Raw genomic sequence first — 27,756 nt, 5'->3', positions numbered from 1 at the left:
GAGTAGGTATATATCTTGTTTTCTGGTGATCTTGGGTAATAGAAGGGTTAATATTTAACAGTGGTGTAGGGTTCATATTTTATTACCTAGTGGTAAAGGGTATACACTGGGGTTCTTATTCCATGGTGGTCTAGGGTAAATGACAAGGGCTCATAGTTTATTCCAGAGTGCCCTAGGGCTTATGGGAGGTTTCATATTCCCCTATGGTAATATTGCATACGGTTGGGTTCATGTTTTATTACCTGGTGGTCTGGGATAAATAGTGGGAGTTTATATTAAATTTCACCATGGTCTTGGGATATATAATTGGAGTTCCTATTTTATTCCTGGACAGTCTAGGGTATATGATAGTTGTTAACTTGCCCTGGTGGTTTAGGCTACATGGTGAGGATTCGTGTTTTTTGTCCCTGGTGGTTTGGGGTAAATAGTAAGTTAACATTAAATTCCACAGTGGTCTTGGGGTATGTGGTTGGGGTTCGTATTTTATTCCCTAGTGGCCTAGGGTATATGGTGGGGGTTAATATTCCCCCGCTGGTCTTATAGCATATGGTTGGGCTTCATGTTTTATTCCCTGGTGTAAAAAGTGGGAGTTGATATTTTAATCCGTAATGGTCTTAGGGTATATGATTAGGGTTCGCATTTTATTACCTAGAGGTGTAGTGTATATGGTAGTGGTTCATATTTCCTGAGCTCACAAGACACTGCACAGGGTTTCGGGTGCTGCGCGAGCTCACAAGACATTGCACGAGTCCGGGTTGCTATGTGAGCTCACAAGACACTGTATGCGTCCGGGGTGCTGCGTGAGCTCACAAGACATTGCACGGGGTCCGGGGTGCTGCACGAGCTCACAAGACACTTCTAGGTCGAGGGAAAACTGCCGAGAGTTCGTGTTTTTAGTCCCTGGTGGTCTAGGGTAAATGGTGGGAGTTGATATTTTATTCTGCAATGACCTTGAGATATATGATTGGTATTTGTATTTTATTCCCTGGTGATCTAAGGTACAGGGTGGGGTTCTTATTTTATTCCAAGGTGTTCTAAGGAATATTGTTGGGGTTCATATTCGTTGGTGGTTTAGGGTTCGTATTTTATTCCCTAGTGGCCTAGGCCAGGGGTGTCAAACTGCATTCCTCGAGGGCCTCAAACCATGCGTGTTTTCAAGATTTCCTTCTCATTGCACAAGGTGCTGGAATCATTCTGTGCAGGTGATTAAATGATCACCTGTGCAATACAAGGAAATCCTGAAAACATGACCTGTTTGCAGCCCTTGAGGAATGCAGTTTGACACCCCTGGCCTAGGCTACATGATAGCGTTTCATGTACCATATACCACAGCTGTATGTATGGTGCTGTTCTTCTATGAACCACATAGGATGGGGTGCAAGGAGTTGGTAATATCCTTTTGTATGCAAAAGCCTTCAGCCGCTTTAAACTATAAGGGAATCCTCAAAATCCAACAGGCTTTATTATGCGATCATGCACACCGCATTGTACATGTTTGTCTTGCACACAATGCCTGTTTATGTTGGGTTGTCATAGAGTTGTCAGACGATCACCATGGGAATGGGACGTCGTTTCAATGTTTGTGTCCGCAGGTCTCAATATATCTGATCTATACCGTGGTTCGTGTGCGACAAGAGCAGGACACAAGGACACGGCGTTGATGTAAGGAGCTCTGGGGATTCTTCTGCTTTCAGAGCAGTGTTTATGATCAGGGCTTTCCAGCTGCTTCCTAACATTGTGCAGAATGCAGTGAGGAAACGGAGGTCAGAATGGCTACCTGGATATCCTCAAATAATCCTAAGGAAAAATCACTGGTGTCCTGTTTACCTCACACCCCTGATAGTTTATCTCAGGGTGGTGAATAGTTAATACACTGCTCAAAAAAAATGGAACACTTAAACAACAAAATATAACTCCAAGTAAATCAAACTTCTGTGAAATCAAACTGTCCACTTAGGAAGCGACACTGTTTGACAATCAATTTCACATGCTGTTGTGCAAATGGAATAGACAACAGATGGAAATTATTGGCAATTACCAAGACACACTCAATAAAGGAGTGGTTCTGCAGGTGGGGACCACAGACCACATCTCAGTACCAATGCTTTCTGACTGATGTTTTGGTCACTTTTGAATGTTGGTTGTGCTTTCACACTCGTGGTAGCATAAGACGGACTCTACAACCCACACAAGTGGCTCAGGTAGTGCAGCTAATCCAGGATGGCACATGAATGCGAGCTGCGGCAAGAAGATTTGCTGTGTCTGTTAGCGTAGTGTCCAGAGGCTGGAGGATCTACCAGGAGACCGGCCAGAACACCAGGAGACGTGGAGGGGGCCGTAGGAGGGCAACAACCCAGCAGCAGGACCCCTACCTCAGCCTTTGTGCAAGAAGGAATAGGAGGAGCACTGGCAGAGCCCTGCAAAATGACCTCCAGCAGGCCACAAATGTGTGTCTGCACAAACGGTTAGAAACCGACTCCATGAGGATGGTCTAAGTGCCCGACGTCCACAGATGGGGGTTGTGCTCTCAGCCCAACACCGTGCAGGACGATTGGCATTTTCCACAGAACACCAGGATTGGCAAATTCGCCACTGGCGCCCTGTGCTCTTCACAGATGAAAGCAGGTTCACACTGAGCACATGTGACAGAGTCTGGAGACGCCGTGGAGAGCGATCTGCTGCCTGCAACATCCTTCAGCATAACCGGTTTGGCAGTGGGTCAGTAATGTTGTGGGGTGGCATTTCTTTGGAGGGCCGCACAACCCTCCATGTGCTCGCCAGAGGTAGCCTGATTGCTATTAAGTACCAAGGTGAGATCCTCAGACCCCTTGTGAGACCATATGCTGGTGCGGATGGCCCTGGGTTCCTCCTAATGCAGGACAATGCCAGACCTCATGTGGCTGGAGTGTGTCAGCAGTTCCTGCAAGATGAAGGCATTGAAGCTATGGACTGGCCCACCCGTTCCCCAGACCTGAATCCAATTGAACACATCTGGAACATCATGTCTCGCACCATCCACCAACGTCACGTTGTAACACAGACTGTCCAGGAGTTGGCAGATGCTTTTGTCCTGGTCTGGGAGGAGATCCCTCAGGAGACCATCCGCCGCCTCATCAGGAGCATGCCCAGGCGTTGTAGGGAGGTCATACAGGCACGTGGAGGCCACACACACTACTGAGCATCATTTCCTTGTCTTGAGGCATTTCCACTGAAGTTGGATCAGCCTGTAACGTCATTTTCCACTTTGATTTTGAGCATCATTCCAACTCCAGACCTCCGTGGGATATTAGTTGTGGTCTACGTTGATCATTTTTAGGTTTTATTGTTCTCAACACATTCCACTATGTAATGAAGATCCAAGAAGTATCGTTTCTCCTTGCGGAGAGTGACATGATAAGCATGTCGAGGTGAGGAGACTTAAAGCCGCAATGCTCCTCTGGGAAGAGACAATTTGCACTATGTAATGAATAAAGATTTACAACTGGAATATTTCATTCAGTGATATCTAGGATGTGGGATTTTAGTGTTCCCTTTATTTTTTTGAGCAGTGTATATAAAATCAATGCAGAGCAAATATTTTTTTTATTTCTTTCCGAATAAGGAATCCCCAGTTTTCAATTATAGAACCTATTTTTTTTTTTTTTCTCCCCTCAATATTTACAATAATAAGTCATGAAGGGTTATTACCATTTTAGACATTTGTGGCACACCTTTTGACATTGAATCTCCAAAATAAAGTTTTAGAACTGTGCGTATTGAACTGTTTGTCTGGTATTACTCCTTGAAATTTAGGAATCTGGAGTTTGTTTTTATTAGGTTTTTTTTTTTAATTTTTTTTACAGCTGGAGTGGTGTTTTAAATCTAAGGTCCTTGCACTTAGTCTGATACTTACCCGCCGCCAATGTTTCAGGGTGCGAACTGGAGGTCACAACTCAATACAAGTCTATGGGAGCCTAGTTCTGGCCTTGTTCTAGCTCTCATAGGCTGGCATTAAGAGCTTGTGACTTAACTTTTGACATCTGCCAGTCAGAAGTTGCGGTCACTAGCTAGCTGTATTCTACTCCAGAGCTGCACTCACTATTCTGCTGGTGGAGTGACTGTGTACATACATTGCATTACTTATCCTGTACTGATCCTGTGTTACAGGTGCATCGCACAAAACAGGGATTTTTGTGTACTTGCCGTAAAATCCTTTTCTCCGAGCCACTCATTGGGGGACACAGGACCATGGGTGTTATGCTGCCTGCCTCTAGGACACTAAGAAAACTTTAACAAAATTAGCTCCTCCTCTGCAGTATACACCCTCATGCTGGTTGTAATCAAACCAGTTCAGTGCCAAAACAGTTGGAGCTTATAACTATCAAACAGAATACGATATGTCAAACCAAACAACAAACAAAAGCCATCAGGCTAACAGGGTGGGTGCTGTGTCCCCTAATGAGTGGCTCGGAGAGAAGGATTTTACGGTGAGTACACAAAAATCCCTGTTTCTCCTTCGCCTCATTGGGGGACACAGGACTATGGGACATCCTAAAGCAGTCCCTGGGTGGGAAACGGCACACAACTGAAAACACCATGTACCGAGTCTACAGATGTGTTACTGCCGATTGCAGAATCTTTCTGCCAAGGGCCGCATCTGCAGAAGCCTTAGCATGAATATTGTAGTGCTTCACAACGGTATGCAGGCTGGACCAAGTCGCAACTTTGCAAACTTGCTGTGCCGTCGCCTGATGCCGAGTGGCCCAAGAAGCACCCACTGACCGAGTGGAGTTTTCCTTAATCCCCGCTGGGATAGGCTTGCCTCTGACACGGTAAGACTCTTGAATCGCCAAGCGAATCCACCTGGCTATTGTAGCCTTAGAAGCAGGTAGATCTTTCCTGAGCCCCTACGGAAGCACAAACGGGGCATCTGACTTGCGTAAAGCCGCCATCCGTGAGACGTACCTTCTAAGAGCTCTCGCCACATCGAGTGTGAAGAGACCTCTCAATACGATGGACAGGTGCTGGACAAAACGAAGGCAAGACAATGTCCTTGTTTAGGTGGAAGGAAGAGATGACCTTAGGTAGGAAGGATGGAGACATCCTCAAGACTACCTTGTCTTGGTGGAAAATGAGGAACTCAGTTCGGCAGGATAGAGCCGCTAACTCCGAGACCCGTCTGATCGATGTTACCGCCACCAGAAAAGCTACCTTCCAAGAAAGCAAGGTTAGCGATGCATCCTGCAGTGGTTCGTAAGGAGCCTCCTGAAGAACACCTAGGACCAAATTAAGATCCCATGATTTCAAAGGCATTTTATAGGGAGGTACCATGTGGGCCACCCCCTGAATGAAGGTATTCACCTGCAATCTGGTCGCTATCCTGCGTTGGAATAGGATGGATAAGGCAGAAATCTGGCATTTCAAAGAACAAAGTGCTAGACCTGACTCGAGACCAGTCTGGAGAAATTCCAAAATGGAAGGGATTGAAAACACGAGGGGGCACGTCCAAGGTCCTTGCACCATGAGAAAAAAGTCTTCCAAATGCAATGATAAATGCGATTTGACGCGGGCTTCCGAGCGCTAATCATGGTAGAAGCCACCTGTTGGGGAAAAAAACAGCTTGGGCTAGAACCCAGGATTCAACGGCCAAGCCGTTAAAGCCGGAGCCCCTGAGTTCTGGTGGTAAATTGGGCCCTGGGAAAGCAGGTCGGGACGACTAGTTGTACCAGTTCCGTGTACCACGCTCGCCGGGGCCAATCTGGCGTGACCAGAATCACTGGGATCCCCTCCGCTCTGATCTTCCTGATGACCCTCGGAAGTAATGGGAGCAAGGGAAGGCGAAACTCATGCCACGGGAGAACCAGTGCATCCACCCCGATGGCTACCAGATCGCGAGAGCGGCTATGAACTGTGGAACCTGTGCATTTAGCCTTGAGGCCATCAGATCGACATCCGGCGTCCCCCAGCGATGGCAAATCTGCTGAAAAACTTGCGGATGAAGAGACCATTCTCCCGAGGCGAGACCCTGACGGCTGAGAAAATCTGCCGCCCAATTTTCTACTCTGAGAATGTGACTTACTTCGAGCATCAGGGTGACCCCTGACGGTTGATGTACGCCACAGCTGTGGCCTTGTCCGATTGAATCTGGATGGGGCGACCTGCCAGAAGATGATGAAACCACCGAAGGGCCAACCTCATTGCTCGTATTTCCAAGAGTTTGATTGAGAGACGCGATTCCAGAGCTGGGCTTTCGCTGGGGAAGGAATTTGCTTTTCCCTCCAGTAGCATCGGAGATAAGTTGATCTAGTTTCTCTCAAAATAGGTGACCGCTCTGGTAAGGCAGAGAGGTTAGGGACTTTTTTAAAGCGGAATCCGCGCGCCACTCTCTGAGCTATAATGCCCTTCTGATGGTGATGGCATTTGCGGCTGCCAACGCAGTGCAATTGGCTGCGTCTAGTGAAGCGTGTACCACATAATCGCCAGTCCGGGAAATTTGATTAGCTAGACTCGCTGCCTCAGGAAGGAGGTTACTTTCTTGAATGAATTTAGAAAGGTCCTCTGCCCAAGCGGTCATAGCTTTAGCCACCCATGTCGCATCAAAGGATGGAAAAGTGCAGAACCGGAGGCTTCAAAGGCTGACCGAGCAAGATTTTCAATCTGACGGTCAGTGGGATTTATAGTCGATGAGCCGTCAGATAGGGATAAAAGAGTTTTTGATGAGAGATTCGATATGGGAGGATCTACTGATGGGGACTCTATCCAGCTCTTCCTTAGATTAGGAGCAAAGGGATATCTTGTTTCATGGGGCTTCTGCCCAGTGAAATGTTTGTCCGGCCGATTCCTATGTCTCAAAACAATGTCCATAAACTCGGGGTGATTGACAAACACCCTATGGGGACGTTTAGCGCTTTTGCAGGACACCGTGTGATCTGGTATAGCGGAAGAGTCTTCCTCTCTCAAAGTCTTGTTGACTGACTCGATGAGGGTATCTACCATCTCCTGATACTCCTGCGAGTCCGGGTCTATGGAGACGTCCGACTCGTATTCTGAGTTATGTTCGCTGTGAACCCCTTCAGAGGGGGAGCAAGAAATGGGACTCACGGACCCTAAAGCATGAGAGTTCGCTGGGGACGTGGTATGGGTCCGCTTCCTAGAATCTTGTGTGGCTCTTGCTAGGGAACGACCTCTGCTGGCTGACTGTTCCCAAACAGAAGGGGAGCTTCTGTACCAGGTAAAAGGGCTCCCTGACCTGAGGAGGGGTCCCGGAGAGAGACTATTGCTTTGACCAGAGAAGACATAGATTGTGCCAGAGACATAGCCCACTCAGGGGGACTAGGTCGACTAGGGTCGGCATTAGTGGAGGGCTCCTGGATAAATGCCGAGTCACAGGCTGCGCAGAAAGGGGTATTATGGCCCTGGGGTAATGAAGAATTGCAAGCGGTACATGAGGCAAAAAACAATGTGTGTGTTTTATTAGCCTTCTTTGCTTTAGGCTGTGACATAGTGTACCCTTGATACCCCATTCTACTCAGGGAAGTGTACTGCAGAGAAGGAGTTAAGCTCCGTTTTGTGGCTTACCCAGGTCCTGTGTCTTGTGCCCCCAAGGAAGATGTCCCTTGTCCATGCTCTTTATTGCTGTTCATGCCCGCTCTGCTGTGCCAGACACTGCATTGGAAAAAACACAGCCCCACGTGTGTGTGTCCAAGATGGCCGCCGAGATCACAGTGGCGCTTCTCGTTTGGTATGAGAAGTGCCTGAAACACAGAGGGGACTGCCCCTGTGGGCGGAATTAAGGGCAAAGTCGGGTCTAGTCCTAGCAGAAGCCGGGGACTAAATTTTCGGCGCCGGCGCGCGATGACAAGGGGGCACGGACATCAGGACACCCTCCCCCTAGAGACCAGGACCTTCGTCGGGGCTATTGTCCGGCTGTAGCCTGGCTCCGGAAGGGGGTACATGGAGGCGACACTCCGTGTTCCCGTCAGTTGGTGGTGTGGGGAGATCAAGACCCTGAGGGAACAGTCGTCCCTAAAGCGAGCCCAGGCATGGCAAAGAAACAGTGTAGGAGGGGGTACGGGGAGGCGACGCCAACACTTCGCGTTCCCGCCTGTTGATGATTCGGGGAGATCGGATCCCTGAAGAGGTCTGTCGCCCCTTTGTTTCGTGAAGGAAAAAAACGTAAAAATATTAAAAATTTAAAAAGTAAAATAATAACGTTGGGGTCTGAAGCCCAGACCCAAGTGCCTCCTACAGACACTAAGCAAGAACTGGTTCGATTACAGCCAGCATGAGGGTGTATACTGCAGAGGAGGAGCTAATTTTGTTCAAGTTTTCTTAGTGTCCTCCTAGTGGCAGGCAGCATAACACCCATGGTCCTTTGTCCCCCAATGAGGCGAAGGAGAAATTAGAATATCATCAAAAAGTTAATGTATTTCAGTTCTTCAATGCAAAAACTGAACCTCATATATTATATAGAGTCATTACAAACGGTGATCTATTTCAAGTGCTGACTTTGGTCTTGATAAAACACAGTGGACCTACACCAACAGATGACATGGCTCCCCAAACCATCATTGATTGGGGATACTTCACACTAGACCTTGGAAATCAAGGTCCCAGAGTCTGGAGGAAGAGTGGAGAGGCCACAATCCAAGCTGCTTGAGGTCTAGTGTGAAGTTTCCACAATCAGTGATGGTTTTGGGAGCCATGTCATCTGCTGGTGTAGGTCCACTGTGTTTCAGCGCAGCCATCTACCAGGAAATTTTTGAGCACTTCATGCTTCCCTCTTCCATCAAGCTTATTGAAGGTGGAAATTTCATTCTCCAGCTGGACTTGGCACCTGTCCACACTGCCAAAAGTACCAATACCTGATTTAACCCCTTCCCGACCCATGACGCCTATGCGGCGTCATGGAATGATCGCATCCCTGCAGATCGGGTGAAAGGGTTAATTCCTATTTTACCCGATCTGCAGGGAGAGGGGGAGTTGTACTTCAGCCTAGGGGGGGTGGCTTTGCCCCCACGTGGCTACGATCGCTCTGATTGGCTGTTGAAAGTGCAACAGCCAATCAGAGCAATTTGCAATATTTCACCTATGAAAATGGTGAAATATTGCAATCCAGCCATGGCCGATGCTGCAATAGCATCTGCCATGGCTGGAAATCATGTACTGGCCCCCCCCACCGCCCCCGATCTCCTCCCCAGTCGTCCGTTCTGTCAGGTACCCCCCTCCGTCCCCCTGTTCGCTCCCCCGTGCTCCTGTCCGCTCCCCCGTGCTCCTGTCCGCTCCCCCCGTCCTCCGATGCCCCCCCCTGTGCTCCGATCCACCCCCCCACCACCCCCTCATACTTACCGATCCTCCCGGTGTCCGGCCGTCTCCTCGCTGGGCGCCGCCATCTTGGAAAATGGCGGGCGCATGCTCAGTACGCCCGCCGAATCTGCAGGCTGGCAGATTCGTTACAGGTACATTTTGATCGCTGTGGTAGGTTCTACCACAGCGATCAAAATAAAAAAATAATAAATAAACCCCCCCCTTTATCACCCCCATAGGTAGGGACAATAATAAAATAAAGAAAATATTTTTTTTTCTTTTACCACTAGGGTTAGGGTTAGAACTAGGGGTAGGGTTAGGGGTAGGGTTAGGGTTACGGGTAGGGTTAGGGTTAGGGGTAGGGTTATGGCATGTGCACACAGAGCGGATCCGCAGCGGATCGGCCGCGGATCCGCAGCGGATCGGCCGCGGATCCGCAGCGGATCGGCCGCGGATCCGCAGCGGATCGGCCGCGGATCCGCAGCGGATCGGCCGCGGATCCGCAGCGGATCGGCCGCGGATCCGCAGCGGATCGGCCGCGGATCCGCAGCGGATCGGCCGCGGATCCGCAGCGGATCGGCCGCGGATCCGCAGCGGATCGGCCGCGGATCCGCAGCGGATCGGCCGCGGATCCGCAGCGGATCGGCCGCGGATCCGCAGCGGATCGGCCGCGGATCCGCAGCGGATCGGCCGCGGATCCGCAGCGGATCGGCCGCGGATCCGCAGCGGATCGGCCGCGGATCCGCAGCGGATCGGCCGCGGATCCGCAGCGGATCGGCCGCGGATCCGCAGCGGATCGGCCGCGGATCTGCAGCGGATTGGCAGCGGATTGGCCGCGGATCCGCAGCGGATCGGCAGCGGATCGGCAGCGGATCGGCCGCGGATCTGCAGCGGATTGGCAGCGGATCCGCAGCGGATTGGCCGCGGATTGGCAGCGGATCCGCAGCGGATCCGCCGCGGATCTGCAGCGGATCGGCAGCGGATTGGCCGCGGATCCGCAGCGGATTGGCAGCGGATTGGCCGCGGATCCGCAGCGGATTGGCCGCTGTGAATTCGAAGCAGTTTTCCATCAGGTTTACAGTACCATGTACACCTAAGGAAAACCAAATCTGCTGTGCCCATGGTGCGGAAAATTCCGTGCAGAAACGCTGCATTGTATTTTCCGCAGCATGTCAATTCTTTGTGCGGATTCCGCAGCGGTTTACACCTGTTCCTCAATAGGAATCCGCAGGTGAAATCCGCACAAAAAAACACTGGAAATCTGCTGTAAATCCGCAGGCAAAACGCAGTGCCTTTTACCTGCAGATTTTTCAAAAATCGTGCGGAAAAATCTCACACGAATCCGCAACGTGGGCACATACCCTTAGGGTTAGGGTTGGAATTAGGGCTAGGGTTGGAAATAGGGTTAAGAATAGGCTTGTGGTTAGGGTTACGGATAGGGTTAGGGGTGTGTTGGGGTTACAGTTGTGGTTAGGGTTGGGATTAGGGTTACGGTTGGGATTAGGGTTAGGATTAGGGTTGGAATTAGGGTTACGGTTGTGTTGCGGTTAGGGTTGTGGTTAGGGGTGTGTTGGGGTTAGGGTTGTGATTAGGGTTATGGCTACAGTTGGGATTAGGATTAGGGGTGTGTTGGGGTTAGTGTTGAAGTTAGAATTGAGGGGTTTCCACTGTTTTAGGCACATCAGGGGTCTCCAAACGCAACATGGCGCCACCATTGATTCCAGCCAATCTTGCGTTCAAAAAGTCAAATGGTGCTCCCGCCCTTCCAAGCCCCGACGTGCGCCCAAACAGTGGTTTACCCCCACATTTGGGGTACCAGCGTACTCAGGACAAACTGGGCAACAACTGTTGGGGTCCAATTTCTCCTGTTACCCTTGCAAAAATAAAAAATTACTTGCTAAAACATAATTTTTGAGGAAAGAACAATTATTTTTTATTTTCACGGCTCTGCGTTATAAACTTCTGTGAAGCACTTGGGGGTTGAAAGTGCTCACCACACATCTAGATAAGTTCCTTCGGGGGTCTAGTTTCCAAAATGGGGTCACTTGTGGGGTGTTTCTACTGTTTAGGCACATCAGGGGCTCTGCAAATGCAATGTGATGCCCGCAGACCATTCCATCAAAGTCTGCATTTCAAATGTCACTACTTCCCTTCCGAGCCCTGACGTGTGCCCAAACAGTGGTTTACCCCCACATATGGGGTATCAGCGTACTCACAACAAACTGGGCAACAAATATTGGGGTCCAAATTCTCCTGTTACCCTTGTGAAAATAAAAAATTGCTTGCTAAAACATCTTTTTTGAGGAAAGAAAAATGATTTTTTATTTTCACGGCTCTGCGTTGTAAACTTCTGTGAAGCACTTGGGGGTTGAACGTGCTCACCACACATCTAGATAAGTTCCTTGGGGGTCTAGTTTCCAAAATGGAGTCACTTGTGGGGAGTTCCTACTGTTTAGGCACATCAGGGGCTCTGCAAACGCAACCTGATGCCCGCAGAGCATTCCATCAAAGTCTGCATTTCAAAACGTCACTACTTCCCTTCCGAACCCCGACGTGTGCCAAAACAGTGGTTTACCCCCACATATGGGGTATCAGCGTACTCAGGAGAAACTGGAAAACAACTTTTGGGGTCCAATTTCTCCTATTACCCTTGGGAAAATAAAAAATTGTGGGCTAAAAAATCATTTTTGAGAAAAGAAAAATTATTTTTTATTTTCATGGCTCTGCGTTATAAACTTCTGTGAAGCACTTGGGGGTTCAAAGTGCTCACCACACATCTAGATTAGTTCCTTGGGAGGTCTAGTTTCCAAAATGGGGCCACTTGTGCGGGAGCTCCAATGTTTAGGCACACAGGGGCTCTCCAAACGCGACATGGTGTCCGCTAAAGATTGGAGCCAATTTTTCATTGAAAAAGTCAAATGGCGCTCCTTCCCTTCCGAGCCCTGCCGTGCGCCCAAACAGTGGTTTACCCCCACATATGAGGTATCAGCGTACTCAGGACAAATTGGACAACAACGTCCGTGGTCCAGTTTCTCCTTTTACCCTTGGGAAAATAAAAAAAATTTCGCTAAAATATCATTTTTGTGACTAAAAAGTTAAATGTTCATTTTTTACTTCCATGTTGCTTCTGCTGCTGTGAAACACCTGAAGAGTTAATAAACTTCTTGAATGTGGTTTTGAGCACCTTGAGGGGTGCAGTTTTTAGAATGGTGTCACTTTTGGGTATTTTCAGCCATATAGAACCCTCAAACTGACTTCAAATGTGAGGTGATCCCTAAAAAAAATGGTTTTGTAAATTTTGTTGTAAAAATGAGAAATCACTGGTCAAATTTTAACCCTTATAACTTCCTAGCAAAAAAAAAATTTGTTTCCAAAATTGTGCTGATGTAAAGTAGACATGTGGGAAATGTTATTTATTAACTATTTTGTCACATAACTCTCTGGTTTAACAGAATAAAAATTCAAAATGTGAAAATTGCGAAATTTTCAAAATGTTTGCCAAATTTCCGTTTTTTTCACAAATAAACTCAGAAATTATCGACCTAAATTTACCACTATCATGAAGCCCAATATGTCACGAAAAAACAATCTCAGAATCGCTAGGATCCGTTGAAGCGTTCCTGAGTTATTACCTCATAAAGGGACACTGGTCAGAATTGCAAAAAACGGCAAGGTCATGAAGGGGTTAAAAACCAACAGTATCACTGTGCTTGATTGGCCAGCAAACTCACCAGACCTTAACCCTATAAAGAATCTATGGGGTATTGTAATGAGGAAGATGATGAGGAAGACCCAACAATGCAGACGAGCTGAAGGTTGCTATCGAAGCAACCTGGGCTTCCATAACACCTCAGTAGTACCACAGGCTGATCGCCTCCATGCCACGCTGCATTGATGCAGTAATTGATGCAAAAGGAGCCCTGACCAAGTATTGAGTGCATTTACTGAACATACATTTCAGTAGGCCAACATTTCGGATTTTAAAATCATTTTTTCAAGCTGGTGTTATAAAGTATTCTAATTTACTGAGAAAATGACTTATGGGTTTTCATTGGCTGTAAGCCATAATCATCAACATTAACATAAATAAACACTTGAAATAGATCACTCTGTAATGACTCTATATAATGAGTTTCCCTTTTTGTATTGAAGAACTGAAATAAATTAACTTTTTGATGATTTTCTAATTTTGTGAGATGCACCTGTACATCCTGTATTATACTCCAGAGCTGCACTCACTATTCTGCTGCCTTCACAGTTGGAATTTAAAAAATGTCCCTTTCTCCTTTCTGCAGTCCCGAAACCAATTGTGGAAGAACCAGAAGATGAGCGGGACAAACCTAAACTCCCTCCAAAGCAGGTAGAGGTGGAGCAGCCTCAGATTAAGGGGCCTATTGATGTTCCACAAAAGGAGGAAGGAAAGAGGAAACAGCAAGAAGTACAACTAGACAGACCTGACCAAGGTACCATTCATACATGAAGACTTCTCCGCTCTCCTGATACGTCTGTTTTTAGTAGTAAATACTTGTATTCACTATGAAATTATTCCAGGGCATCTTTCTATGAATCTTTATGGCCCTATTATACTCATGAAAATGTATAAACAGAGAATAACTATTTCCCTTTTAAATGTGTCCAGTTAGTGTGTGACCAGGTATGGACACAGTCGGTGAACTTAGAGTGGTGTCACCCTGATCATTCTCTCATCTTCTTCTCCCGGTTAGCAGGCATTGCTGTCCCGGTCGGTGAAGCTCATAGACATGAACCTCCTGTCCCACGGGATGAAGTCCATGTAGACGAACAGAAGGACCAGGAGGAGTCCCAGCAGAAGAACCTGCCAGACAATGAGATCGCTGTTGCTCCAAAGGATGGAAAACAGACTGAAAATAAAGAAGGTAATCCTGAACTAAAAGAGCAACCTCCAGTAGAAATGGTGGAGAAGGACCACGCCGCAGCTCCCCAGCAACCCCCACAGCAGGAGGGCTTACCTAACAAGGAGCCAGAGAAGGATCCGGTAAAAGAAGATCTGGGTGTCCAGCCAGCAGACAGAGAGCAGCAGCCAGAAAAGAAAGCAGCCGAAGCTGATGATTTCAAGAACCTAGAAATTGTAGCAGGAGAGCCGCCAAAAATCGATCTTGCCTTGGCCGAGAGAGTCCTCGAGAAGCAGCTCAGAGAAGGTAAGCAGAAGTGCTGTTGTCCACCTTGAAAAGTACAGGACTGAAAAAAATAAAAATAAAATATATATAATGTCCAAAAATCAGAGGCAGCACACCATTCTGGATAAAGTTATGAAGGTATTCAAATTTAATAGCCCATAATGGCAACGTTTCGGCCCGTGGAGAGCCTTTCTCAAGCAAAGTGACAGTGTACAGACATGGTATTTATGTTATACAACCAATTAAACATACTTAATCTCATTTGTGCAAAAAAGATATAACAAATCTTGAGAAGCAATATATATAAAGTGCATATAGTGAACAATATAAGTGCAAGTGTAATAAAGTGCAATACAGTGACATATATAAATGAAAACAACATGCAATAGCTGTTTCAACGTTATTTGATAATCTACACACAGCTGGATTTCATAAATCATTTCATGGCTCACCCCATTCTGTAATCATGTGTACACGCCGTGTTCGGCGTCCTGCTGCCTGAACTGCGCATGTCCGAAAGAAAAAAAAAAAATGTAGTACAGGAAATCACCGTCAGCCCGCGCATGTGTGGAAGACAATTTGCAGAGCCAGCACCATATTGGTTGCTGGAAAGCTCGCACTGAGAGACCTCACACCGTCAGAGTAAATAACAACCCATATATTGGTAATGGATAATGTTGAGCATTCCGATACCGCAAGTATCGGGTATCGGCCGATACTTGCGGTATCGGAATTCCGATACCGAGATCCGATACTTTTGTGGTATCGGGAATCGGTATCGGGATTAATATCAATGTGTAAAAGAAAGAATTAAAAATAGGGATATACTCACCTCTCCGGCGGCCCCTGGACTTTACCGCCGTAACTGGGAGCCGTTGTACCTAAGAATGCGCGCTTGAAGGGCCTTAGATGACGTCACGGCGCTCTGATTGGTCCGTATCGGTCGCGTGACCGCTACACGACCAATCACAAAGCAGTGACGTCACCTAAGGTCTTTCAAGCGCTTGAAAGACCTTAGGTGACGTCACGGCTTTGTGATTGGTCGCGTAGCGGTCACGCGACCGCTACGGACCAATCAGAGCGCCGTGACGTCATCTAAGGCCCTTCAAGCGCGCATTCTTAGGTACAACGGCTCCCGGTTACGGCGGTAAAGTCCAGGGCGCGTCAGAGGGTGAGTATATCCCTATTTTTTATTTTAATTTTTTCTTTTACACATTGATATGGATCCCAGGGCCTGAAGGAGAGTTTCCTCTCCTTCAGACCCTGGGAACCATACAGGATACCGTCCGATACTTGGTGTCCCATTGACTTGTATTGGTATCGGGTATCGGTATCGGATTAGATCCGATACTTTGCCGGTATCGGCCGATACTTTCCGATACCGATACTTTCAAGTATCGGACGGTATCGCTCAACACTAGTAATGGAGCATAGATTGTAACAGCGCCATCTGCTGGGCAATGGAGTAAATAACCAAAGGAATTAAATACATTTTTAAAGGAGCATAAACACTCTCGTTACAACTAAATGTGTATATTCCTATTGGATAACTCCCACAGAATAGGTTCAGAACCCAGCATTAGAGGAGATGGTCATAGTTAACCCATAATGGAACGTACACCCCCCCATTGGGCTGGTTACACACCATAAAGGGATCCAAGGGAGACCAGTGCCCTGTGACAGACACGATCGCATCCTAGGTAACCCCAGGGAAACACCAACCAGAGCTCCATAAAAATGTGGGAGATGAGAACCACCATAAAAGCCCATTCAGATATAGTTTTTATTCTTGTACTAAATATATGTCACTGTATTGCACGTTATTACACTTGCACTTATATTGTTCACTATATGCACTATATATATATATATATATATATATATATATATATATATATGTATAGCTTCTCAAGATTTGTTATATCTTTTTTGCACAAATGAGATTAAGTATGTTTAATTGGTTGTATAACATAAATACCATGTCTGTACACTGTCACTTTGCTTGAGAAAGGCTCTCCACGGGCCGAAACGTTGCCATTATGGGCTATTAAATTTGAATACCTTCATAACTTTATCCAGAATGGTGTGCTGCCTCTGATTTTTGGACTTCTATGACAAGGTTTGGTACATACCTGAGGGGCCCTGCACCCTGATTTTTTGTTTGTTATTTTTTGGTTTGGTATTGCCCCGTGCGCAAAAGTCCAGCCTGAAAAAAAACAAAATCAAAAGTCAAGATTTTTCTGTCACTGCTCCTCCCTGAAAAAACAACAACAAAGCATTAAGAAGTCATCACAATTTTGTACCTACCCCAAAATGATACCAATAAATTGGTCAAAACACAAGTCAAACACAAGCAAGTGTTTGTGGTGTCAAAAAATAGCGACGCAAACAAATTTGTTTATTTTTTTCATAAATTTCAGGGTTTTGGTTTTTTTTTCACCACTTGTACAATAACCAAATTTATATTTTTTTTATTGCTTAATTGTACTGATCTGAAAAATTATATTGCCAGTTAATTTTTACTGCTCAAAAAAAACAGTAAAATCGACCCCCTCCCCTCACACACACACAATTAAAATAAAATATGCAATTCCACCAATTTTTTATTTTTTTTTTACTTTAAAATTCTTACTGTTGCTCAGTACACTGTATGGTAGATTGACACCTCCAAGCATAAAGAGAAAAAGTTAAGAATATTAGAAGGAGAGTAGAAAACAAAAGCGCAAAAAAGAAAATTGGCCGCTGCGGAAAAGAGGTTAAAAGGAAATGATTGTGCCCCTTTTCTTCAGTAGGGGGAGCTCTAGCTCATGACTGTCTGCGTGTCTTCCTCCCTCCGTGCACATTCTGCTCCCTTTAACAAGATTAGATGCGCATGGAGAAGAGCCGGCTGCTCTGATTGTGACCTTTTCACTGCCTTTCCAGATGAGAAGAAAGAGCAGCCACCTGGCGACACCGGACCGGAGCAGCGTGATGTGAGAAATGTCGACATGAAGGCTGTAGAAAATCAAGAAGGTTGGTGCTTTTCTCTACGTCTACCCTGCCATGAAACATTCAGCCCTGTGAGAAGGTTTCCGCATTGCCGAGCATGACTCCTGGTCACACCGTTCTGCTCCGGCCACGGTGATGGCACTCCAAAGTCAAGTTCATTCTTTTACTATCTGAGTTTTACTTTTCTGTCAAATTAGTAAAAAGGCAAAGTTGCTGGCAACCAATATGACAATTATTGAAGCTACCTAAGTAACTGGTACTCAGCTCTTCTAGACAACTGAATATTATAACTATAATACTGCCCCTATGTACAAGAATACAACTACTATAATACTACCTCTATGCACAAGAATATAACTTCTATAATACTACCTCTATGTACAAGAATACAACTACTATAATACTGCCCCTATGTATAAGAATATAACTACTATAATACTACCTCTATGTACAATAATATAACTACTATAATACTGCCCCTATGTATAAGAATACAACTACTATAATACTGCCCCTATGTATAAGAATACAACTGCTATAATACTGCCCCTATGTATAAGCATACCACTACTATAATACTGCCCCTATGTATAAGAATACAACTGTTACAATACTGTCCCTATGTACAAGAATATAACTACTATGATACTGCCCCTATGTACAAGAATATAACTACTATAATACTGCCCCCTATGTACAAGAATATAACTACTATAATACTGCCCCCTATGTACAAGAATATATCTACTATAATACTGCCCCTATGTACAAGAATATAACTACTATAATAGTGCCCCCTATGTACAAGAATATAACTACTATGATACTACCTCTATGTACAAGAATATAACTACTATAATACAGTCCCTATGTACAGGAATATAACTACTATAATACTGCCCCTATGTACAAGAATATAACTACTATAATGATCTTTTTATTTTAAAACTGACAACCATATATTACAAATATATTACATTAAAATCACAAGACAATAAATAACAAAGGAAATAAATAGTGTTGTTACATCACTTTACACGATAGCAATGACAAATCCCGATACATGTATGTTCCTCCAGGTCACATTACCTGGGTTCCTCTTCATATCCTTCTTATATACAGCCTTGAGACTTTCTAGGATCTTATACCTGACAGTATCACAGGACAGGACTTCCTTATTGATGAGCAGGCGCACACCACAGGTGGTAGATGGTCACCACATTTATTATATACAGGGAGCTCCTGTTATACGCCCTAAGCTCAGGCTGGAAGTCTCCATACAGCAGCGTACCATATGACTGTCTCACCAGGTGCGGTAACTTTAGGGACAAGGACACAGACTCCCATACCTGCATACTAAAGGGACACTCTAACAGCAGATGCTCCATCGTCTCCAGTATATGGAGTCACTCTTCTCTGGGACAGGATCTGTCTGATACATTCCTGCACTTTAGATTATCTCTAACGTACGTTTTACCATGGAGCGCCAGCCACACTACATCTCTAATATGAGGGGGAACTCTGGGATCTAGCACGTTTCTTGCAGCCTGTTTTACATCTACACTTGGGGCGCCCCTCAGTTGTACCTGGACACTGAAATGAGAAGACAGGACATTCTTATACAACTCCTTTCTACTGAGCTGCTTGACGTCATCATACAGGATCCTCCATCTGATGACCTTTCTTATTATGTGGACACCATACCAAGAAACATTATTCTTTATTCTTCCTGAGATTTTCTTGATGGGGTCCCCCACTGATCACACAGACACAAACTGCTGGATCTGGCTCTTAAACAAACAAGACCATGGCACCTTCTCCGAATTCTTACAAAACGAAAAATTCTTCATGAGAAACAAAAGATTAAAGAAGAGCTCTGGACAAGGCATGGAGAGACCACCATCCTTATGAGGGAGATAGACAATGAGACAATGTTTCTCCTGACCACATTCACTCTGTTACCCACAAAAAGTGAAAGACGACATTGGTAAGTCTAGGGAGCAGCGTATCTGGCATCGGGAACACCACACTGATATAGAGGAAGAGGGGGAGCAGGAAGGTCTTCAGCAGGCGGATCTTCTCCAGATATGTCAGCTTCCAGTGTTTCCAGCTCTGCACCTTCCGCTCACACACCACCAGCTTCTCCTCCCAATTCACATTCCCATCATCTACAGCACCAAACACAACTCCTAGAATCTTTATCTGACCCTGAACTGTTCTGAAGGGCACAGAGAAGACATCATGGTCACCTCCCAACCACAGCGCCTCGCTCTTCTCCATGTTAACAGCGGAGTTTAGATACATTGGAGAAGGCTGTGATCTCCTGCTGTAGAGCCACACAGTCATCTTTAGAAGATATCACAACCGACTCATCATCAGCATAGGCACAGAACTTTACATCCTCCACCATACTCTGCAGGTGGCAACTCAGCCCTGTGAAATCCCTGTGATCCTTCTGAGAAAAGGATCCAGACTGAAGACATACAACAATGGGCTAAGAGGACATCCCTGCCTCACCCCTGACATGATCGTGAAGGGCTCGGCCAAGTGACCATTAATTAGAGGCAGGCTTATAGCTCCCTTATACAGAAACCGCAGTCATTGCACAAACCGCACTGGGAGGCCATACTGCAACAAGACTTGATACAGGTAGTCATGATGGACTCTATCAAAGGCTTTACTCTGGTCTAAGCCCACAATATAAGCCCCCACATGGTGCTGCTTAATGTACGTCACAGCTTCTCTCACCAACAGCAATAAGTCCTCTATCGTCCGACCCTTCACACCACACGTCTGGTTGGCGATGATGAGCTCACCCGCCACCTCACTCAGCCGATAATACAAGATCTCGGCCAGAATTTTATAATCCGTGTTCAGCAAAGACAATGGATGCCAGTTCTTTATGTCTTTTAGATTTCCTTTCTTTGCCAGAAGAACCAGAACAGACTTATACTGGGACTGTAAGAGCTTCCCTGCAGAGAGGCAATCATTATAGACCTGCACCAGGTCCGCAGCTAATAAGTCCCTGAACTCTCTATAAAACTCGCTGGTCAGGCCGTCCAGCCCCGGGCTTTTGTTGGCCGTTAAGGAGTAGTGTTGAGCGATACCGTCCGATACTTGAAAGTATCGGTATCGGAAAGTATCGGCCGATACCGGCAAAGTATCGGATCTAATCCGATACCGATACCCGATACCAATACAAGTCAATGGGACTCATGTATCGGACGGTATTCCTGATGGTTCCCAGGGTCTGAAGGAGAGGAAACTCTCCTTCAGGCCCTGGGAACCATATTAATGTGTAAAATAAAGAATTAAAATAAAAAATATTGCTATACTCACCTCTCCGACGCAGCCTGGACTTCAGCGAGGGAACCGGCAGCGTTGTTTGCTTAAAATTCGCGCTTTAACTTCCTTACTTGAAGTCCCGGCTTGTGATTGGTCGCGCGCCGCCCATGTGACCGCGACGCGACCAATCACAGCAAGCCGTGACGTAATTTTAGGTCCTTCAGGATTTTAAAATTACGTTCCGGCGTTGTGATTGGTTGCGTCGCGGTCACATGGGCGACGCGACCAATCACAAGCCGTGACGTCACGGGAGGCAGGAGACGCGCGCATTTTAAAATGCGCGCGTGTCCTGCCTCCCGTGACGTCACGGCTTGTGATTGGTCGCGTCGCCCATGTGACCGCGACGCAACCAATCACAACGCCGGAACGTAATTTTAAAATCCTGAAGGACCTAAAATTACGTCACGGCTTGCTGTGATTGGTCGCGTCGCGGTCACATGGGCGGCGCGCGACCAATCACAAGCCGGGACTTCAAGTAAGGAAGTTAAAGAGCGAATTTTAAGCAAACAATGCTGCCGGTTCCCTCGGTAAGGTGCAGGCTGCGTCGGAGAGGTGAGTATAGCAATATTTTTTATTTTAATTCTTTATTTTACACATTAATGTTGTTTCGATACCGATACCCGATACCACAAAAGTATCGGATCTCGGTATCGGAATTCCGATACAGCAAATATCGGCCGATACCCGATACTTGCGGTATCGGAATGCTCAACACTATTAAGGAGTCAATGCTCTTCTTCACCTCCTCCTTAGTTATGGGAGCGGCCATACTAGCTGTCAGCGCGGGATCTAGTGTTGGTAGGGACACCCCCTTCAGATAGGCTTTAATGTCCTCCTTATTGATATGAGACCCTTTATAAAGATCTCTATAATAATCACCAATGATCTTGTGGATTTTCTCCTGCTGTGACTGCTCCACCCCATTCTCATCCAACAAGCCAGTGATTAGCTTCTTACTGACCCTGTTTTTACAGGCAATAAAGGGATCTGGGTTATGAATGCCCCAATTATCAAACTGTCCCTCTGCCTTGAGAGACTTGAGGCGATCGTACTGCAGCTCCCTCATTCGCTGCTTTATATGGCTGACGCTCCGTCCGTCCACCTCCTCACCACCATTCATCCTGCTATATAGCCGGCTCAGGTGCAGTCTCAGGGCAGAGTATCTCATATACTCCATATTACTATGTTTCCCGGCTGCTCGTATAATAAACTGCTTGATATCACTTTTCATGGTCTCCCACCACTCGGCTGTGTCATCACACATACATTGGGTGGTCCTACGATCATTATAGAAGGTGGTAAAGGCCTCTCTGAACCGTGGATCTTGGATCACAGAGCTATTCGCCTTCCAATACCCCTTTCCACAGACCATAGCTTAGGCCAGATCAAGCGTCACACTCACCATACAATGGTCAGAGAACTCCAGAGGGCTGGACCTGTACTGAGAACATCTCGCCTCCCTCTTTATATACACCCGGTCTATTCTGCTGGCATTACCCCCTTATGGTATGTGTATGTCATCTTGGTATAATAGGAACCATAAGGGTCTACTAAATGGGCCTGCTGGATTATATTATTAAGAAACGGCTCATCATATTGCAGTTTCTTGTGACTGCTGGATCTATCCACATTACAAGATACATTATTAAAATCCCCACATAATATAAACACTTTAGAGGTAAAGCAATATGGCTTCATGTGATTAAACAGTTCCCTACTCTCTTTCCTAGTCTGCGGAGCATAAATGTTTATTGCTCTATAATGCATAGAATCCAATGTAAAGTCCAGCATCAGACAGTGGCCCGGACAAATCTCCAGGACTCTGTCCACTTGGACATCCATGGTATTAAAGAGGATCCCCACACCGTCATTTCTCTCTAGCCCGAAAGACCAGAATGACTTACCCAGTCTCCAGTCTCTCTTGGCTGCATACACCTGGGCATTGCACTTCAGATACGTCTCCTGCAAGAAGAAGACGTCTGATCTCTCATCAGACAAACGCTGGTAAATCTCTTGCCGCCGGCTACCAGTCCTCACACTGTTCACATTAATGGAGCTTATTCTCAGCCGCATCCTGATTACTTAAACTTTCTGGTCTTCTTCCTCCTTCCACTGCTGTCACCTGCAGTGCCCCATCTCTTTGTGGACACAGGAGGATCAGGATCCATCTCATCAGAGACATGTTCTATGGTGTATGAAGGACCTTGCTCCATTTGTGCCTCTTCTTCTTTGTCTTCTTCTCCCAGTACATAGTAACGTCCAGGACTTATCGCCAACAATGGAGGCTCGGAGGTTTTCTGGACTGTTGTGAATTTTCTGGAAAAATCCACAAAGGCATTTTTTCTTTTTATAGTCACAAAACCTTCCTCATCCACACTGGACACTGCGGACAGTTTATCTGCTTCTACAGATGTGCTGAGCTGAAGCTTGGACGGTTTGGCAACAGGTTTTCTGGACACCTTAAGTCTCTCTTTAGTAACTGGCATTTTATGCCTTACTTTAGTGGCTGACCAGTGCTTAGATCTTACTTTAATGGCTGGTGGTACTTTAGGTATTTCTTCAGTGGCTGGTGGTGGTCCTAGTAGTGCAGCATCCGTTAGTAATATCTCAGTCTCTGGAGCATGTTGACTGCTACTATGACTTATCACCTCATCAGTGCCAACTTTTTTGACAATATCTGCACCTCTGGTGACATCTTTTTCTGTCATTTCCAAGGAGCTCTGGCCATAATATTTGTTATGTTCTGCATATGGGCAATCACGGAACGTATGCCCGGGTCCTGAGCACAAGTTAGGCCATGTTCACACGTTGCGGTTTTTACCGCGGAACCGCAGCGATTTTGCCGCTGCGGGTCCGCTGCAGTTTCCATTGCGTTTACAATTACATGTAAACCTATGGAAACCGCTGTGCACATGCTGCAGAAACGCAGCGGTTTACATTCCGCAGCATGTCACTTCTTTCTGCGGAACTGCAGCGTCTCTGCACCCATAGACCTCCATTGTGAGGGTCAAACCCGCAGTAAAACCCGCAGATGAAAAAATATCTGTGGGTTTTCTGCGGTTTTGGGTGTAGAAACCGCTGCAGCAGGAAGTGCGGGGAAGCGGGAGGAAGTGCGTGGGCGGAAGTGCGTGGGCGGAGTGTGGCTGTCATCATGGATACTTACTTACATACATACATACTTACAATTGTGCTAAGTCGCCGTATGGGATTACTACTCCCATCCGGTATTAGGATGGGAGAGTTGTCCCTGTGTCCGGCGACTTGGCACAATTGTAAGTAACACATAACACATACAATACACATACAATAAACGTAACATACATGACACACAGTACATACAACATAGAGTATATACTCACCATACAGCACATACAGGTACGCGAAGCCCTCGCCCCTAGAAAAAAATCCAAAAAGAAAAAAAAAAAAAAAAGCAAATCCATACTCCCTGTCCGCAGAATCCAAAACCGAGTGTCCCACGCTGATCGCCTGCTCTCCGGCGATACACTGCTAGGAGCTTCGCTCCTGGTAGTGTATTGCGTACTTTACCGGAGTTCAGCGGCTCCGGCGTCTCTATTTACGGCAGTACAGCTGCGTGTGAACTTTCTCACGCAGCACTGCCGTAAAGCGAGAGTACCGGGGTCAATGAACGCCGGTAAACTCTCACGCATGCGCAGTAACACACCGACAGGAGCCATAGCTCCTGTCAGTGTGTTGCTGCAGCCGTGGAGAGCAGACACATCTCCGGATGTGTCTGTTCTCCATGGCAGATCTTCGTGGGACCCTCGATGGATTTCTGCGGACAGGGCCAGGGAGTATGAATTTGCTTTATTTTTTTACTTCTTTTTCAGGTCGAGGGTCTTCTGGTGGATTGAGAGTTAAATAAAAAAATGGTCAAAAAGTGGGTGTCATTATTTCATTAAAATAATTTTTTCTAGTGTGTGTTTTTTTTTTTTTAAACCCTTTCATAGGATTAATAATGGATAGGCGTCTTATTGACGCCTCTCCATTATTAACCGGGCTTAATGCCACCTTACAATAGCAAGGTGGCATTAACCCCTCATTACCCCATATCCCACCGCTACACGGGAGTGGGAAGAGAGGGGCTAAGTGCCGGAATCGGCGCATCTTTTAGATGCGCCTTTTCTCCTACGCCTCATTGGGGGACACAGACCGTGGGGTGTTATGCTGCTTGCCACTAGGAGGACACTAAGTAATACAAAGAAAGTTAGCTCCTCCCCTGCAGTATACACCCTCCTGCTGGCCCTCAGCTAACCAGTTCTTGCTTAGTGTCTGTAGGAGGCACTTGGGTCTTTTTTCCAAGACCCCAACTTTATTTTAATTTTTGATTTTTTAATTTTATGTAAATTTTTAATTTTTTATTTAACGGAGTGAAGGGGGCGACGGGTCCTTTTTTTCATAAGGTCCGCTCTCCCCCGAACCAACAACAGGCGAGCACGGCGAGTATACCTCCCCGTCCCTCTCCTGCGACGTATGGCGCACGAAAAGTTTGCGCCAGGGCAACGGTTCCTCTTTGGTCCCGATTTCCCCCAACCCCCTCCAGGACCCTGCATTACAGCAATGTAATCTGGAGAAGAATGCAGTCCGGAGGGGATGTTGTGCCGCAGCCCCCCTCTGCTACAGCAGCGTGATGCATCAGGGGCCTCTCCATCCCCATCCAGGGTGCATGGATTGAGTTCACATCCTCACAGAAGCGCCCACACACCTGTGAGAACCGGGACAATGGCGGCTGTAAGTACCTTCAGGGGACTCCCCCCTGCTCCCCCTTAGCGGCAGCGATGCGGTCCGGGTCCCCAGGGAGAGGCACCGCCGACCGGGGGTCGGTGGTGCTCGGCGGCGCTCGTCGCGGCCGCCGCCGCACATCGTCGGCAGGCCCAAATAAATTTAGCCCCCGGCTTCTTCAGCCGGAGTAGGCCGCAGTGGCCTCTATGGGGCAGGCGCCGGCGGTCCTTGCGGCAGAGCCCCTGGAGAGTGGCGCCGGCGGTCGGGGAAGCGTCGCTCCGTTGCGGCCGCCGCGCATCGCCAGGCAGGCCGAAAATTTAGTCCCCGGCTTTTCAGCTGGAGTAGGCCGCAGTGGGCAGATCCCTCCCACGGCCAGAACCCCGCCCCCTATATCGGCGCTTCTCGTCTGGGACGAGAGGCGCCCTGCAGATCTCGGGGGCCATTCTTCCTCACGCTGACTGCGTGGAAAATGCGGTCCTGGGGGTGCCACTGGCCGGTACGCCAGCGGCAATCATTCGGCGCGCGGCCCGCCGACGCGCTCCACAGGCAGGCTCCATAAATTTAGTCCCCGGCTTTTGCAGCCGGACTAGGCCGCAGTTGAAATGCCTTCATGGTCCCGATGGGCTGAACTTCGTGGATGTACAGAAGCCCCCCTCCATGGTCCGGGCAGCCCCCACTGTCCCACCACTGTGAAAGCGGATGGCACAAGGAGGCGGACGGTTCCTCTCCACCTCCCTAACAAAAGGGATGATGGATTGAGGTTTATCTCTCTATCCCTGTACCGTCCACGCTGCAATACCCGACATCCGCGGCGGCTCCATGCCGGGACGCGCACCGTTGGTAAGTGGATCCTGCCAGCGATGGGCTTCTGCAGCGGGATATTCACAGGCAGTCTCAGGCTTCCCTGTGGCCACCTCCCTGAGGTAACGCTCCAGCCGGCTAAAAAATTTAGCTCCCGGCTTCGGCCGATGTGTAGTCCGCACCGCAGAAGCGCACTGTGTCGCCTCAAGGCGGCTTAGCCTTTTTTCCTGGCGTTTTTTCACCTGACGCGGAAGCGCTCAATTTTCTCGAGCAACGGGTGACCACCCCTAACTTCTACGCTGACGCCGGCTGCAGAAATTTACGCCCCGGCTGGGGCCTATTCATGGAAGTCTCGAGGCTCCGCCCACGTCGTGCCTGTGGCTCCGCCCCCTGAATTGGCGCTTCTCGCTCGCTGCGAGATTTTACCTAAACCCGCATAACCAGTATTCCTGGTCTTAAAGTCGCACGACCAGTATTCTCTGGTCTTAAAGGCACGTGACCAGTATTCCCTGGTCTTAAAGGCACGTGACCAGTATTCCCTGGTCTATAGGCACGTGACCAGTATTCCCTGGTCTATAGGCATGTGACCAGTATTCCCTGGTCTTAAGGGCACGTGACCAGTATCCCCTGGTCTTAAAGGCAAGTGACCAGTATTCCCTGGTCTTAAAGGCGCGTGACCAGAATTCCCGGGTCTTAAAGACACGGGACCAGTAAGTATCCCCGGGTCTTAAACGCACACGTCCAGCATTCCCTGGTCTTAAAGGCACACGACCAGTATTCCCTGGTCTTAAAGGCACACGACCAGTATTCCCTGGTCTTAAAGGCCCACGACCAGCGTTCTCTGGTCTTAAAGGCACACGACCAGCATTCTCTGGTCTTAAAGCCACACAACCAGTAATTCCTGGTCTTAAAGGCACATGACCAGTTTTCCCTGGTCTTAAAGACACACGACCAGTATTCCCTGGTCTTAAAGGCACACGACCAGTATTCCCTGGTCTTAAAGGCACTCGACCAGTATTCCCTGGTCTTAAAGGCACACGACCAGTATTCCCTGGTCTGGAGGGCACCATGACCAATCCGAAATTGGTCATAAATGAGGAGCCCTCTGCCGCTGATCCCAGTTTATCCCAGTGTAACAAGTTCCCTCAGTCTAAACTCCCTCGTAGAGCTTTTGCCATCCAGTCCGGATATGCGATTCACTGGACAGAAGCCTCTACGTGGGACGCTATGCCTGGTCTGATTTTTAAGGGCGACAGGCACTTTAAAGGGCGCCGGTCTCCCCACACCATCAACAGACGGGCACACGAAGGTCCAGGCCTAACGCCAAACAACCTGTCCTGTCCACCCGGAGACCTGAACTCTGTGGATGTACAGAGGCACCCTTTTTTCGGGCGTCTGAGCACCCCCTCTGCATCACCACTATTTAACAGAAGATGCAAGT

The 27,756-nt window shown here is 47.4% G+C and overlaps 1 protein-coding gene across 2 annotated transcripts in view; it reads left to right on the top strand.

Moving 5' to 3' along the window:
• SLC38A10 (solute carrier family 38 member 10) overlaps positions 1–27,756 on the top strand; it is a 68,210-nt gene that overhangs the window by 18,919 nt on the left and 21,535 nt on the right. Inside the window, exons 13-15 of one of the 2 annotated variants that reach the window (XM_077253364.1) lie at positions 13,581–13,748; positions 14,010–14,462; positions 17,364–17,453. In XM_077253364.1, the coding sequence (XP_077109479.1) occupies positions 13,581–13,748; positions 14,010–14,462; positions 17,364–17,453 (711 nt within the window). The remainder of the gene's footprint in view (positions 1–13,580; positions 13,749–14,009; positions 14,463–17,363; positions 17,454–27,756) is intronic. The other variant, XM_077253365.1, reaches the window with a different exon arrangement.

The sequence above is a fragment of the Ranitomeya variabilis genome, chromosome 4 (assembly GCF_051348905.1).
Source record: "Ranitomeya variabilis isolate aRanVar5 chromosome 4, aRanVar5.hap1, whole genome shotgun sequence".
NCBI classification, from domain to species: domain Eukaryota; kingdom Metazoa; phylum Chordata; class Amphibia; order Anura; family Dendrobatidae; genus Ranitomeya; species Ranitomeya variabilis.
The sequence above is the reverse complement of the archived record's forward strand: the minus strand, read 5'-3'. Positions and strand labels throughout refer to the sequence as shown.